Consider the following 16,319-nt stretch of genomic DNA (forward strand, 5'->3'; position numbering starts at 1 on the left):
TCCCTACCTATCCATCTTACCCTTCTTTGCAGAGTTTAGGCTTTCAGGTCATTCTGACTGTGGGCAAGTTATACTTGCTTGTCTGATGAAACCCTTTTTAAATCCAAGTTATTTCTGTAGAAAAACAGGTCACATTCAGTTTACATGCTCTGCATCTACTACACCGCAAAACATCCGCCATGAGGCTCCAACCAAAGATCACCAAATGTTAATACAGCATATTGCTGGGTTTATCTATTTATGGAAAAATCTGCATCTGTGCTGCTTGTACCAACTTTATTTAAGACTTCAGAGAGGAATATGTTTATGGAGTGACACGAGCTATTGGGGATTTATCCAAACCAATGTAAAAATCTATGACCTGGTTTTTCCCGTTTAGTTAAATGGACTTGTATCAAATTTTATCAAACTGAATCAGCAGCTCAAAACTTTTCCAATAATTTATTGCAAAATAGCCTGCAGGAAGCATATCTGAAACGTTCTCAATGGTTGCTTGGTTAAAAGAGGGTAATTAAAATGAAGTCCCAGAGGGTGCATCACAACAGAAATACTGTTGCAACAAGCACACAGGAGACTCAGAGGAGAATGGAGCTTAAGGGGCTGCAGCTTTGACAATCCTCTTGAAGGAAGCTTTATTAAAGCATTACATGATTTGGCAACAGCCTGTTGACATTCTTTTCATTTCAAAAGTGGCCTTAATTTTATTTCCTTGAAAAGTAAGATTCCTGTTCACTAAGGAGTTCTCAGCCATTCCCTTTTCATAACCTGTTTCACAATTTACATTCAATAGAAAACCATTGATTTGAGTCTTGGCATTGCAAGTTTCAAATGCTGGATGCCTCAATCTTGGTTCTGCATCTGCAAGTCTTTGTCACCAGAACCCCATCCAAAGAGCTGACAGGTTTCTTTTTACAGTAAGAACAGGCAATTGCCTGCTGGAAGACTGCCCTAGTGGCAATTACGTTGTGATAAAGAGCATGGAAGCACTATTGAGTTTCATCTGTTATTGCTATGGCAAAGTTAGTTACCTCTTGGTCGGAGTTGAGGATCAAATTCAAATTCTGAACAGGAAACAAACTCGGATGGCCACTGTGCTTGCCCATACATTCACAGGTTCACCTGACGTCTTGCTCTCCTAAAGGATGTTTAGACATACATATAAAAAGATGTGGGCTTTGTAAATTTGGCTGAGAGCGTATGTGAGTGGAAAGCAGGTTGTATAAGGTGCATGTTTAAAGCCACTCAATTTTAGCACATTTTCAGGAGGCCAAAGTCTGCCCCTACTTTGCCCATTCTTTCCCCACAACCCACAGGAAATCATAGTAAAGGAGCACTAAAAATACAGGGATCCTGCAGTTCCTTGAGTCCTGTATGTGCCTCTTTCTAATCCAGAGCTGTCCCTGAAAGCACAAGAAAACTTATAGGTTTATCTTGGCTATAGCAAGAAGAGAGGTCAAATATGTGTGGGAGGGAAGAACGGCAAGACAATTCAGTGACACAATGTTAAAAGAGAAGTAAAAAGCACGTTTACAATAGACTGAAAGAAAATTTAAAAGTTGCTGGCTGATACGCAAATTAAAAACAACAAAATCTGCTTATAATTTAATATAGTCCCATAACCAGTTCACCACTATTAGCCTGTAGCAGCATTATTAACTGGTCCTTATTTCTGCTGCTCTACTAGATCTCCTTGGGGCAGGAGAAGACAAGAGATTTGGGAAAGAATAGGAATGCAGATGTCAAAGTACTCCTAAAGTCATTCCAAAAAGTTTAGTCTCTCTTTAACCTTGGCTATTCAAGATAAAAAGGAGGCTGCATGCTAGACAGGAAAGATTTACTGGTAGAAAGAAGTGTCTACGTAAGGATAGAGATGTCCATTTCCTTCTTAGGGAGTGATTATTTTTGGAGGCCTCAAGCTCTTCCAACAAATCACAGACTGAAATGTCTATTACTGCAGAAAAAAATTGATTTGAAGAGCAGAGATGACAATGAAATAAAAAATTGCTTTTAAACCTCCATCCTTACATAAGAGCTGACAGTCTACATTTTTATGCAGTTTGCGTTATCTTGCAATGTGCTTTTCCTATTGGTCCACAGTTCTCAGACCTGTTCACATTTCTTGCGTGTCCTATATGGTCACTCACACTAACCTCAGGTCTCAAAAGGAAAACAACTGCAGATTCAAAGTGTTCTCACACACAATTTTTACTGTGAACTGAACCTAGTAAGGCTATTCATCCAAAGTCACACAGTCTGTGCGATCCTAAAAGCCAGCACGAATCCTCATGTTACCCCAGCTGAAAATCTGCCATGTGTTATCAGTTGTGCCTATGAAAATCCTAAAAGCCAGCATGAATCCTCATGTTACCCCAGCTGAAAACCTGCCATGTGTTATCAGTTGTGCCTATGAAGGCCAGATTCAGTGTTACTTAAAGAAAACCAGAACACTGATATAAAAAAACCCTCTAAGTAACAGTTATTGCACAACTGCCAGACCGCGTGGCATTTGCCTTGATATGAAAATACAGCATGTGCTCCTACTGTTTCCAGGGTTAAAAATCTCACTAGTTGCATAGCACCTTTCTTTTAAAGATGCCTTAAACATATCCTTAACCAGACCTTCCACTAAGGACTGTGTTCAAAAACTGTGCTGCTATTGATTTGAGGTCAAAAGGTATTTATGTAAGAGAACAGCAATACATGATATGGAAGCCTTACTGACTTGCTTGTTGGTTAAAAAAAGTACAATAAAATTAGTCTTGCACAACTCCTTAGTGGGCATAAAATTAGTCAATAAGTAAAAAATGATGGGTGGGGAGGTTTTATAGGGCAATTAACATGTGCCTCAGGCACAATATTTGCAGTTTTATACATTCCACCACTTGAGATCTGAATACAAACTTCACATGATCTTAAAGACTAACTTCAAAGCTAACAAGGCTGAAAGATGTATTTAGTTAATTGTGTTTTATTCTAGGTTTTCTGGATCCACTGTAAATTCAATTCTTGTCTTTAGGTTAGCCATGTTACAGTCCCCTCTTGGGGTAGATCAGCTCTCATGCCATTAATTCTTCCAAGGAGGGCTTCAGATCCTGCAATTCACTCTCAGCATCAAACGCAGCTACACCCAAGAGCCCAGATGCATCTGGATCACACCGGAATTTAACTTTGAGTGTCAAAGAACAGGTTACAGCAACTCAGTTTCTTCTCTGTAAGACAAAGGAAGGTAAGGCACAGCTCAAATGGTAAGATGCAGCTTTGTAGAAAGACAGTTATAAATACATATAATCTTAACATACATGTAACCTCTAGCAGAGATGAGGAATAAACTTGACTACTTGAGCTAAAAGAGTCAGTGCTGCTTTATGTTGAAGATCTTCCCCCATCTGCAAGAGTTTTTCCAGCCAGCCTTTTTTTACTTGAATTACAGGCAGCCTCTAAAAGCTCATGCAATCCCTTTGTTCCCTTCTCCCCCACCAGATATTTAAGGTTTTTAGATTTCCTTTGATCTCAGGCTTAGCCTTAGGAAGACTATCCCTTTCCGCACCGAATTGAGTCAGCAATTGATACCTTAATTCCTTTAAAGAAACATACCTAGAAGCTAACTTTATCTATAACATTTCATGCTTGGTTTCTAAGTCTCCATAATCTCCTCTCTACCTACATGCATTCTCAGACAGGTATCAACACTAAATTTCAATGGGGAGATTCACTGCTTCATACTAAAAGTTCACTCCGTAGAATTAAATCTCTTCAGCATAATGACTTCTTAGCTACCACTTTGAGATTTCTCAGAATCAGCAGTTTGAATTATTGCTTAACACACTTTTTCCATACTGGCAATTTCACACCAACTAGATTTCAAGACCCTTTAAGTGTGGGCTGCTAAGTTTTAGGCTAGAAGAATTCTGAATGTTCGATAATTTTTTTCTGAGATATTATGTCTAAATGCTTTAACTGAAATGACAGCCCAACGCCCTGAACAGATTTTCTACATGTATCACACACGTAGGAAGCATGTCTCATCTCATGAGACATGAGCAACTACAGTATTATGCTAATTCAAAAGCATATGAGAAGTAATTTCTTTTCCAAAGAAAAAAACTGCTCTGCTTAGCCTTTCTCTTTATTAAAACCTATTAATTAGCACTGAAATATGTAGTTTCCAGAAATGCTCTTCCTTAGTGTTATTGCCTAAAAAGAACACCATGCTCAGGGTTAAGCTTAAGCCAACCAACTTCAATATTTAATGCTAGACTAGCTAATGTTTACCAAAAGAGCCCATTAACTCTCACATCAAAACAAATGCCATCACAGATAGGCACTCATATGACATGCATAAAAATCAAGGCTATTCCTGCACCATACCAGAGAAACATCCCTAAATTTAAGTGACACTACAAAGGTAAGCAGTACATGTAAACTGTTCATGTTTTTCCTTATGCAAATATACATCGTTTTTTGAAAAGCAGTAGCGTTAATAATAATTTATGCAGGGGAATGAGGAACAGTTCTGGTGCTGACAGTCACTTCTGTGCCTATTAACTATTCATAGAACACTCAATAGCATTGGAAAGAGCCTTTGAAGCAACAGTAAAGGCTTGGCAAAGCTTTTATCATATTAAATATAAAACATGAAACTTCATGCTTACAGCTATCACTACTCATTAGTCAGACAGCAAGTTTTTCATGCTGAAAGCGGCAGCCACCCCAAGTCACAGAATACAGATTTTTTTTCTTCCATAGTCCTAATGAAACAGGCACATGGATCCCACCTTTCAGAAGAACTAAAATGGATTTACTGCTTGCATTACAACATAAATTATGCTTGAGTTACAACTGAAATAATCTGAAATTACCAAACTATTTATTAATGGTTTAAATTGTTGTTAACAGAAGCCATGTATTGTGATTTCATTGAACAAGATTCCTCAAAAAGCTAACAGTTTCTCTAAGTTTACACCATATCAGTCATCAGTTTCTCCTCACTTTTATTCACTCTAAGTCCCTTGCAAAATAATTTTTAAAATGTATCCAAATTTTCCATGAACTGTTATGAACCAGAAATAATTTTAGAGATATAATCCTTAAAAGCCAAGTTTAATGATGGAAGAAAATACAGTCATTTATAAACAATAGCAGGGACTTTAATTCCCTCACAGATAAGCAGCATTAAGTACCAGATGTTTCAGAAGACGAAGGCCTCATCCTGCTCCTATGGAGTTTATAATACATGGCTAAAATGTGATAGGGGAAGCAAACAGTAATGTTAATGCACAGAAGATACTCAAGAGTAACACGAAATCAGTTTCTCAACAACCTTGGACTGCAAAACAAGTAAACCTAGAGTACTGAAGGTGCTGACAGTTTGTTTTCTAGTAAAGTTTTAATGCTGGCTGGGAAGAACTGCTGATTGAACAGGTCTCTAAAACAGGTTAATGAAAATTTCCAGAGATCAAAACTTGTGAAAGTGCCAACTAATATAATTTCATCTGGAGTCAGCCTGCCACTTCTCATGTTTGGCATATTTTTTATATCCTGGGAATTCTTCTAAACAAGTTAGCTGCTTCATTTTGAATTCTTAAGCTGCAGACAGTAAGAAATCAAATAGCAAGTTAGAATAAAAAAGTGTGATATATATTTGGCTTGTTCTTGTTGCTAAGCTACTAAAGCCCAGTTACGACTACAAGGCTATTATAGATTTGTAACTGCATTTCTGACAAGGCAATGTAACATCAATCTAAGCATAGCAATAAAGACAAAGATTAAAGTCACAAATCAGAACTTATTTCAGTAGGGGTACAGCAACTCAGGCACTTCCAGACCTTTCCAATTCACAGTATCCATTGATCCAAGCAGCTCCCACTGCTGCCTTTAGTCCTTTTGTTAAGAATTCAAAACTTCAGGAAATTTAAACACAGTGAGAATTCAATCACTGTTGAATGGGAAAGGGACTATTCAAAGGACGATCTCCTTCAGTTGCTGAAATCTCGTGGCTTACAGAACAAGTAGGACAGGTCATTTATCTGCCAAATCATAACTATTACACCTCTGATCCAGAGTACACAAACAGCTAGGAAACTCAAAAACCTGCAAGTAGAAAGTGTGAAACATCATACTAACGTGCTTAAGTTTTAACAGTGGTATCCGATAAGAGTCTCCGATGATTTCGGTGACCAAGGTTTTCTGATATATAGAACACAAGTACACACTGTAAAGCTTAATTGTTAACATTCAACATACATCTGTAAGGAAGACTTTTTTGCATACCCAAAAGGCTTCTGGTTCTTCAATGTATTATAAGCAAAGTTAGTTGGTTGAGTCACCATGCTTCCCCAGGTGCCACTTCTCAAAAATAGTTTCTCAAGCCAATTTAATCTCACAGAAAACAACTGAATGTTGCTTTTACCAAAACAAAAAGCAAAGGGAATATTACAGCAGTTCAACAGCTATATGCAACCCCCTCCAGTGAGGAATAAATATAGCTCATGTTGAGGCAGACAGATGTTGAGGTTGATAAAGGTAAACAGAACCACATAAAAGGTAATTACCAAACAGGCTAGATAAGTCACCCGTGAATAACTTAACCCTTCAGTGAATCCAACATTGTTTTTTCCCCTGCTGAGGGAACACGAGCCAGAGCATGAAAGATTTCAATTAGTTCCCAAAGCGCTAACGTTTGTAACCAGCTACCTCCATTTCTTATCTCTATAGCATGGAACATCATCATTGCATCCCCACAGCCTTTTGCATCACTTTATTGATTTGCCAGCTTTTCTAGAAGTGAAAGCTCTTTTCTTCCCTTCCCCCAAATCCCAATGTTCTTTTGATAGCTGGGGTTAGGGAAGGAAGGGAAGAGGTATTTCTCAATTATCTAGAGGAAACAGATCTGCTAGAAGAGCTCACAAAAGAAATGTAAACTAGTAGACTGGTCAGTAATTAAGAGGATGGTTTATTTATGCTGTCTGACCTTACTCTACGGTGAGGTAAAGTCAGCTTAGCCAGCTATACATTTTAAACATCTAAGTGGCAGCACAAACAAGAAAGCGAACAAAAAAGTACTGGCCATTTACAAAACTGGGAGTCTTCTCCATGCAAAGCAGGATGCAAAGTTTTGCATTCATGGTGGACAGTAATTGAACCAATGCTGCTAGTACAAATTACTTAAATCTCTAAATCTCAATTTACCCCAAAGACAAAACCCCAAAACAAGTTATGGCCGTTATAAACATTACTAGATGAAGTTGCATCTGTTTTATTCAGCAAGTCAGGTTGATCAGAAAGCCCCTATTTGGGGATCACATACAATCTATTTCAACTCCGCCACCAATAGATCCAAAAAGGACATTTGATAAGCTCTGAAAATGAAAATTTTCAGGAAAACTTGAAGGCATAACTTAGCATCTCTCACGGCACTAACTACACTGATTATTGAGCCCTCTGACTCAAAATAAACCACCTAGTAATTTTATATGAAAACACATTTTTAACTGCAGGAAGATTGCATGAAAGAATTTGCACATTGCATGCTCACAAGTTCAATCTCTTATGCCCTTCTGTCATATCCAATGTAAAAATACAGATGTTTCATTTGAGATGCTAACCTTGAAATTTTTAAACAATGTTGTAAATAGTATTCAATGAATTTTTTTTAGAGATTTGGTTGAGTGCTTCTGTTTGGCCAGAACTGAGCATGCTGTAAGGCATTAACTGCATGTATAAACCAAAGCAAAGATTTAATATGCATATATTATATATACACTTACACAGTGCACACACATCATTGACTTATTCACTCATGGCAGCACACTCAGTCCAGTACTTCCACTCAGTTTCATGTAATATTTTCTGATATCTGATTGAGAACACGGTTTTCTGGATTTGATAAAGGTAATACCAGATACTGTTAATACTATAAGCAGTTTACTGGAAACCTAATTACAGTACTTATCACAAAATTTAACACTGTCTACTCCTATTTCTAAACCCCATTACCCTCCCATTATTATCTAAAGCTGTTGGTATCATGGTTTATTCATATGTATTCATGTGTTATAAACTAGACAGATTAATCACAAAAAAAGACTCACCAGTGGTTTGAAATAAATGCAATATTTCACTAGTAGTTGGAAAAGTCAATTTCTCTAACCATTTATTCTAAAGTACTGTAACCTGAAGTATTTCCCCATAAATAAAAAAGCTTCATTGCAAATCTTTATAGTCTAATGTTGTTTCTAGTTTCTAGGACACTCACCTTTTTAGTAAAGAATTTTAGGCTTAAATGAGGTTAAAAGTTTTACACAGGAAAGCACTATGAGACAGGCATGAATGCATACAAAAATCCTTCCACTTAATCATAGTCATACAATCGAATCTGTGGCACAGTCAATAACAAAAAAACCAAAATCCTTTTTACCTTGTGTATTTTCAGTTGGCAGACCCCGCTTCCCTCTTCCTCTGACTTCAATCAATGCAAAAACACAGAAAGTTTCGACTAACAGAAATGAGAATTACTTACCAATTTGTAACAATACAGGTGTTACCAAAGCTGTCTCCATGGCATAACAAAATTCCCTGCCAAACATTACTGCACCATGCATGACCCACAGGCGTATTGGTATCCGGTCTATGGATCCTTCACTAATGGTCTCCTCCCTACTTTCATTCTCCTTGTTTTCTGGTTTCTGAAGCTGTGCCACAGGTAGATCTTGAACTTGCATAGATTCCGAGTCAGCATTCTGGGGAGCCATTTTCATTACCATAAAAATATATATATATTTGTTATATCTATATAAATACTACCATAACTCCACAAACAAGTTAGGGTGTCTTCTCTTTCAGCTTCTGTTCCTCAGGCAAGTAATGCTTATATTCCTCTTGTACAAACAGGTATCTTGCAACTTCTTGTATAGATACGAGACATTAAGAACAAAAAGCTATTTGGTAGGAATTTCAACATATGGCTTGCTGGTTTACTGTGAGTTAGAGTTAAAAATCCATAATTGCCATTCAGTTAATACCAGTTTCATAATTATTATTGAAGAAGTGCTGAAGTTGTTATTCTTGCTACAGAGAGGTGGAAAGGCGACACAAAGAGGTGCTCCACTGTTAATCCCCATCGAGTGGCTGATTAATCTGCAACAAAAAGCAAGCATTTAAAAATTTCAATAGCATTTTTCAGGATACTGTGCCCCCCCTGCCCCCCCTTAACCATATACCCTATTTCCTGCTTAATGCTTTCCATTGTCCTTGCCCAGTGTAGGGTCTTTTATTCCACATTCCCTTCTACCTCTGGACTTTCCACTGAAATGCAGTTACTCCTCATATTTAAATGATCCTTAACTGTACTCCTAAGTTCCTCCAGTTTGTCATCCTATATGGAGCCACAGAAGAATATATCAGTGTATTTGTCTGATATCCTCAGAACATCGAGCACAAGACTAACAAATTCTAGGAAATTTAATGTAGTTTCCATTTCAGAAACAGCATAGGATATCCCAGTACTATGCCAGGAAGATGATTCATCGATTACCATTTACTCACTGGCCACACAGACATCACTGCTTAGACTTTTAGAAGTTCCTCGTTACTTTGCAGTAACCATCACACCCTCTTATAATAAAGATATTCCTCAAGCAAGCATGAGCAAAAATAAGTCAATAGGAATACAGCTTTAAGGGTTGATATTTAAATATTGAAACTTCTAATGAAGATATGTACAGCATATGCATCCATCTTCACTTTCTGCACACAAGACCAGAGCATCTTACTCCCACATCTTATGAGGCTTCTGAAGTCCACGAAAGTAGAATGGTACAGTAACTTCCACCATACATTAAAATTATTAAAATATATTCCAACCAGGTAGGACAAGCTTCTCCTGTATTTTCCCCTCCTTTGTGCCACAAAGTCTAAGCAGATGTACATACTGTACCACATCAATCAAAGTGTGTTTAAGCACTTAGAGGAAAATAGAAAGTATTTATAAAAAGTCAGATTACATAATGTTTGTACTAGAAGGACTCATCTTAACATCTATGCACATGGTGTGACTGAACTCGTACCCCAGGACAAAACCCCTCGGGGGTATGTTTCCACAAGATGCTGGCTTTGGCAGGAAAGCTGGCCTAAGAGGTCCCCACGCTGCAGTTCCCTGCCCCTTCAGTTGTGGCAACAAAAACTCTTTGTGGGCCACAGCATAAACCAGATCATTAAGCGGTGAACCTAAAAATGAGCCTTAAGAAAAAGATAACATGTTTGGGGTTTAAAGCACATCACACCAACAACTGTTTCAGCATGACCCGACACACCATTCTACTAAAAACGCAGCACAGGAACCTCATCTTGAGCACTCCCTCCTGCCGATACCCTCCTTTGAGTTGTACTCCCAGTGGGTTTATTGCGTGTGTTCTGTTCTTCCATTCAAAAGCATCTTTTTTGGTCTGGGCTTTTCCTCCTCGCAGGCTCCCCAAGATTACTAGAGTTCTCCGATTTGATCACCTCAGTAACAACTTAATACTAGCTCAAAAGGAAATTATAGTCAAATCTGTAAAGCACATGAGAGAAGTTAAAATAAATTACTGAACACAAGTGCTATAAGCCAAGTTTTAAGGTCCAAGTTTTAGTCTATAAGCATGAAATAGCTCAGAATAAAAAGGACTCAAAGCAAGCATTTCTCCACCCACTCAGAATTAACAGGAGGAATTGAGGTGTTACTAAATTATGGCACAGACAAGTTCTTTGTAAGCACCTTGTTTTTATAAAGGTTCTTCTTTCTACCAGTCAAGGTTTGGATTTGCTAAGCTCCTGCATGCAGCAGAGTTCATTTGCCTCCTTCCAGTAGTCAGTACAGTGTTGAACTCGCATCAGGAGAAGGGACACGATTCTCTTACTTTGCTTTAGTCTGAGGTTTCAACAAAATCCTTGAAGGGCTATTACCTTAACATAAATACAAAGTTAAGGACTGTGTGTATTAAAAAACACACACACATCCACTTTTTATAACAGATGTTCTGGGTGAGTAAAACCTACGGAATACAGGTTCCAGAGTGGGAGCAATTATTTTAATTACAGACTAGTCAAAATATTTAATTGCTGGCAGACTCAGGGAAAATTACATTCAGTAGAATTTAAAAGTTTACATATCAGGTCTTATTATTCAGAAATCATTCAGAACATGTGTGTTGTATTACAGACTAAAGGTCCCATAACACTCCTGCACAAGATGGCTTTCAAGTCTCTAGCATTTTCTTAAGCTTAATTTCCCCTCCTGTCACTGTCCGTGAAGGATTTATCTCAGTTTCCCTGAACATCTCATTTAATACGCAGTTACAGGGTAGCAGAATGAGGCACGGAGAGGAAGGCAGTTCATCACACCAGAATGTTTTATGATGCACTGGGGCAGCCTGCATACGCCAGCAGGACACCACCAGGCTGGGAGCATTTGTCACTGGAAAGGATAAAGAGGCAGGACAAAAAAGGCGATCTGAGATTTAGCCCATTTGAGCAAGCCTCTTAAGGGCTGACTGAAAAAGTTACTCTTGAAGTGGAAGATGATGGGAAGTGAACAGATAATTTAAGAGACAGGAATAATGGATGATAGACGGAGGTAGACTTTGAAGCTGTAATTGACACAGATAAGAACAGTATATTTTAAACATGCCAGAAAAAGCAGTTACAGTATTCAAGTACAATAGCACGAGGCACAATAGAGAGGTTTTATCTAAAGGAACAGAGAATTACTGTTCCATTATGCCAATTTTGTGGTAAGCATAACACTAGTCTTCCTGCAGCACTTTCATCTGACTCCAAATGCATGGCTAATGCAAGAGCCAGAGAACAAGAAGAGTGTCTCAGAAAGGTCTTCCAGTTCTTTCGTAAATCCTGCTAGGCTTTGGCAGGGGGGTTGGACTAGATGGTCTCCAGAGGTCCCTTCCAAACGCAATCATTCTGTGAGTCTGTGGCAGGTTGTGTTCAGACTCATTTTAGACCGATCCAGATTCTGCTGCTGCTTTTTCCAAGTTCATTTTCAATTTGGCAAGTTTGAATAGTGGCATTCTTCCTTATCGAAAAGGGAGACAAATTAATTTACCTGCTGGAAGTAAATATTACAGAAGCTTTTATGCTAAGAACTCCAAAGTAAATGGCATCTAAAGAGGAGATAGATTAAAATATCAAAGAGGGCATGCTCCCACGTCTGCATCTGGCAGAATTATTTTTTCCAAGTTTGTTGGCTAGTAAACCCAAACCTTAACTAACAAGAACTTTTAAAAGTTGTAATATTAAATATCCATAGTAATTTCCAACACAGTCCCTTTACTCATAAGGTTCAAAGGCTTTATTGCGTGGAACCCACCTAAGAAATAGGCCAGCATTATCAGTATCATTTTTAAGAAGTGATGAGTTAGACTTATATTTTACCTGTCATTCAAGCAGACTAGGTACTAAGAGAGCTGGCATCCCTTCCTCAAACAGATGTTGAGAGGTATGGTGGCAGAAGGTTTCAGAAAGACAGCTTCCCTTTCATCTGTACCTTTCTGACCATCCTGCCGTGTAGCAGCTAAACAAAATAATTAAAAAATGTCAACTAGCACGAGACAGCATTTATCTCAGGAAGCCGAGACCACGTCCCCATTCTGCCATCCACTTTCCCTATACTTCCCATAAAGTTTTAAAAGGCATTTTCATGACTAACAAAGAATAAGGAAGTAGAATGAAGGATTTCAGCCACGGGAAGAGGTTCATGCTGGACACTGTACAGAGGTTGGGTACGAAGAAAAGTTTAGATACAGAAATATTCCTGATCTTGCAAAGTGTTTATGGGAGGAGGGGACTGATTACACTAGCTCTTCTTCAATCTACTTGCACGTTTTACTTTGACCTTTGGCCACATTGCAACACTGACAAAACCTATAAAGCCATAGTTAATATTTCAAAAGAACAGGCAAGTAATATACTCTGAAAACTAATCGGTAAGCAAAATTTTATAAAAGCTGCTCAAATTGCTTGCAATCTTACTTGTTATACTCTTCCTGTCTACCTTCTATCTAGGCATAAGTCACAACATGACTGTGAGCACAAAACAACATGTTACTGGCTCGACAAGGCTATATCGCAATAATCCTGTGCCTCAAATAGGTAGCATTCACAGACAAAGCCCATGAACCATCGAAGAACCAGAGGAAAGTTACTGCCTTTCTTCAGCGTTTTCCAAAGAAGAGGAAGGGTTATACTGGTCATATTTGTGGCCCACAAAAAATCAGTGGTTTTCTTTTCCCTAGCAAGCACTAAGATGCTAGACATGCACAAAAAGCTCACGCTAGACAACTGTGCACCACAATTCCTCAGGCAAATTACTTCTATCACTTCTCAGCATGCTCTGTAAGTTTAGGACTTAGAGGTTGACAAAGAGGGTTTTTGCATTTGTGATACCATCATCTGAAGGTCAGAAGACTAGTAGTACCCCATCAATACCAAAATAAATGGAGTTAACAGTGATCCTGCCCAAATCTTTTAAGACTGAACTATTTTTAACGCATGTTTTCAGATACCTCTTGCTAACAAGGAATAGAAACGTACTGTTCGACAAGCAACTAGATTTTCTGAACCAGTGCCAGAGCATATGACTTTAAGCTATGGAGTATGCAGCAAGTTTCAGGTAATCGCACGTGTACTTTGTTAAGCAGTAATAAAACCTGGCAAGCAGATAACATTTAAATGGACCCAACTGGATACCATGAGGAAATTTCAAATCTTTAGGAGGGCTTTCTTCCTCTGAAACCATTAGGTAATCCTTAAGGCATTTACTGGTGTAAGAAACAATTCAACAGTAGGTGTGGACTAGTTACAATCCTAAGTCCTGAATGGAAAAATAAGAACAGCCCAAGAAAAACTGGAATGAGCAAACTCAAAAGGATGGAAACAGTCCTGTCTAAACACTATTGAATATCTAAGGGAACAAGGATGGGATTGAACAGAGGCAAACTACCCCCTTCTTTCATCCTAGTCTTCAAAGTTTATTGCATTATCTTCCAATCGCTTACGTAGCCAACTCTTGTCTTCAAGATGTGCCTCAAGTCATGGTGAAGAGCTGCATTCAGTTTGTTCCAAAGGAATTGCTGTCTAGTGATGTAGGAAATACTCTAGCTCAAAGATTCTACAATTTAAAGGAATTCTACCTTCTTGATGCTGAAAGGAAGGATGAAGAGACACCTTGAGCCATCATTACATACGAATGTCTTTTCATTGTTTACCACCAACTTCATAAGGGAAAATAGCTAAGAATCAAATCTTATAAAATTTAATGAGGCTCTAATGATTCTGGTCACAGTTGTCATTGGATCACTAACAGATCCTAACGTGACATTCTGCATGACATCATGAACAACAACAAAAAAAAACAAGGTAGGTGTACTTCTACTTCATGAAATATTCAAATGTTTGACTGGAAAAAAGAAGTGTAAGAGTCCAGAAACTGCCAGTCTAACAGGACAAGATTTTTTCCTCCCAAAGTCTTACACCTTACCCTCCTTCAGTGAGTAGATCCCACAGACATACATGCTAGTATCCGTATTATTTCAATCTGTGAATCACATTAGGCTGGCAAGCCTATAATTGCCCAGTCATTCAATTCATTGTTAAATATTCAACTTTTCTGCCAAGTTGGTTTATGCTAAGGTTTTTCAAGTAATCTGGCCATCTCTTGAAAAGTTATCTAGACTGATTTAAGCATAGCTTTAATATTAGCATTGGAAAGACAGGCATTCTGAGTTTATCAGGCTTTTCCTCAGGCTAAATAAATGTTTGGTGAACACTTCTACCCCATGTTGCAGACAAACATCACTTATTTCTTCCACGATTAAAAGCAAAATGAACACTGGGTTCTGCTTCAGCATCTGACTTGCAAAACGATACATCGTTTGGACTTGTGCCTTTTCAAGAGTGGCATTTGTCCAAGGATAATTACTAATGTTTTGAGTTCAAATCCTCTGGTGCTCCACCACACCAACAGAGAAATAGCACATTGCTGTGAAAAAGCAGCTCTTAAAGGCAAGGCTGACCTCCATCCCTCCACAAGCATGGCTACACCATCTCACAAAAATATGTCGATTGTCAAAATATGTGACAAATGATTCCATAGGATGCCAATCCAACAGATTTTGTACAGATGATTCCCCCACAATTTTGTTCTACAGATGTGCAATGGGGACAGCAGCTTCTACTAGAGAGGCAGTAGGAGTTGAAACCAGACAGATACACCTTGCAGTACAAATCTGATCACAGCTTCAGATGATAACAGCAAACTATACTTTTGCTAAGAAAGCCTCTTTTGCTAGCAAGGGGAGTTTTGTTTTACAGTCAGCTGCTTGCATAGGAATATCACATAAGATACATTACTAGCTTATTACACTGCTTACACTATAGGTTTCTCAATCACTTTAAGCTGGCATAAACAAGTACTTCCTCTAAAAGTAGCAGTCTGTTCTTCCTTTTCTTTGCCCCAGGTTCCTTACTCCCACCCCTTCCTGCACAGCCACACAAGAGTCTAAGTAGTGAACCAGACAGTGTAACTGATCTAAGTTGAAAACTAAGCTGACAAAAACATGTCCAAGAAGCTCAAAAAAATCCTTTGTAAAGTCAGGTTGGTTTTATCTGATTGCATGGTTCCATACCAACATAACATGGGAAAGGAGGAATAGGGGCAACTAGAAGTAGTACTTTGGGTAGCAATACCCAAAGCCAGCATGGAATTGCAGCTCACGGAGAAAAGAAGTTGTGGGTGGATCCCTGCAGCTACAAGGTCAAAAAACAGACTCACCTGCCCAGCTCAAGATGTCTCCTTTTCAGAAGGCAGAAGAAGGATCTTCAGTCATGCTGTGAGAGCTATCATGTATTCTGCCTTCTAGTACTTGCCAGATGCAAGGCAGAATACCACTTGCTTAGCCAACAGGCAGCTATTTTCTCCCCGGTTGTTTTGCAGTTCTGTTGCCAATTATTAGCAGCTGTTTATAGTAACAGAACTGGCCGCAGGGAAAGTGTCGTTGGCCCATGTCAAGACACAAGTGTTCAGCCACTGCAGTAGGAAGAAAAGCATCTCGAAAACATGCCGGGAGTTTTTGGCCCAGCTGGACAAATGTACTCATCTACTTGAAGTTCAGTAAAGGGGCTGTATCCTTCCATGGTCTGATTAAGTTGTCCCTTCATAAAAGTTGAGACTCAAAAAATACTGTGACTTTCTAGAAGCACCATCATATAAGTGAGTCATGAGGCCTTTATAATTTTACAATTTTATTTTTTATAAAATTATAAGTTATTTTTAT

General features: G+C 38.5%; 1 protein-coding gene across 1 annotated transcript in view; it reads right to left on the minus strand.

Annotated features, from left to right (window-relative positions):
• SLC45A4 (solute carrier family 45, member 4) overlaps nt 1-8,762 on the minus strand; it is a 32,786-nt gene extending 24,024 nt beyond the window's left edge. The window contains exon 1 of the mRNA XM_009698487.1: nt 8,519-8,762. Coding sequence (XP_009696789.1) covers nt 8,519-8,762 — 244 coding nt within the window. The remainder of the gene's footprint in view (nt 1-8,518) is intronic.
• Nucleotides 8,763-16,319: the final 7,557 nt, after the last annotated feature.

This window comes from Cariama cristata, unplaced genomic scaffold, assembly GCF_000690535.1.
Source record: "Cariama cristata isolate BGI_N322 unplaced genomic scaffold, ASM69053v1 scaffold1684, whole genome shotgun sequence".
Classification (NCBI taxonomy): domain Eukaryota; kingdom Metazoa; phylum Chordata; class Aves; order Cariamiformes; family Cariamidae; genus Cariama; species Cariama cristata.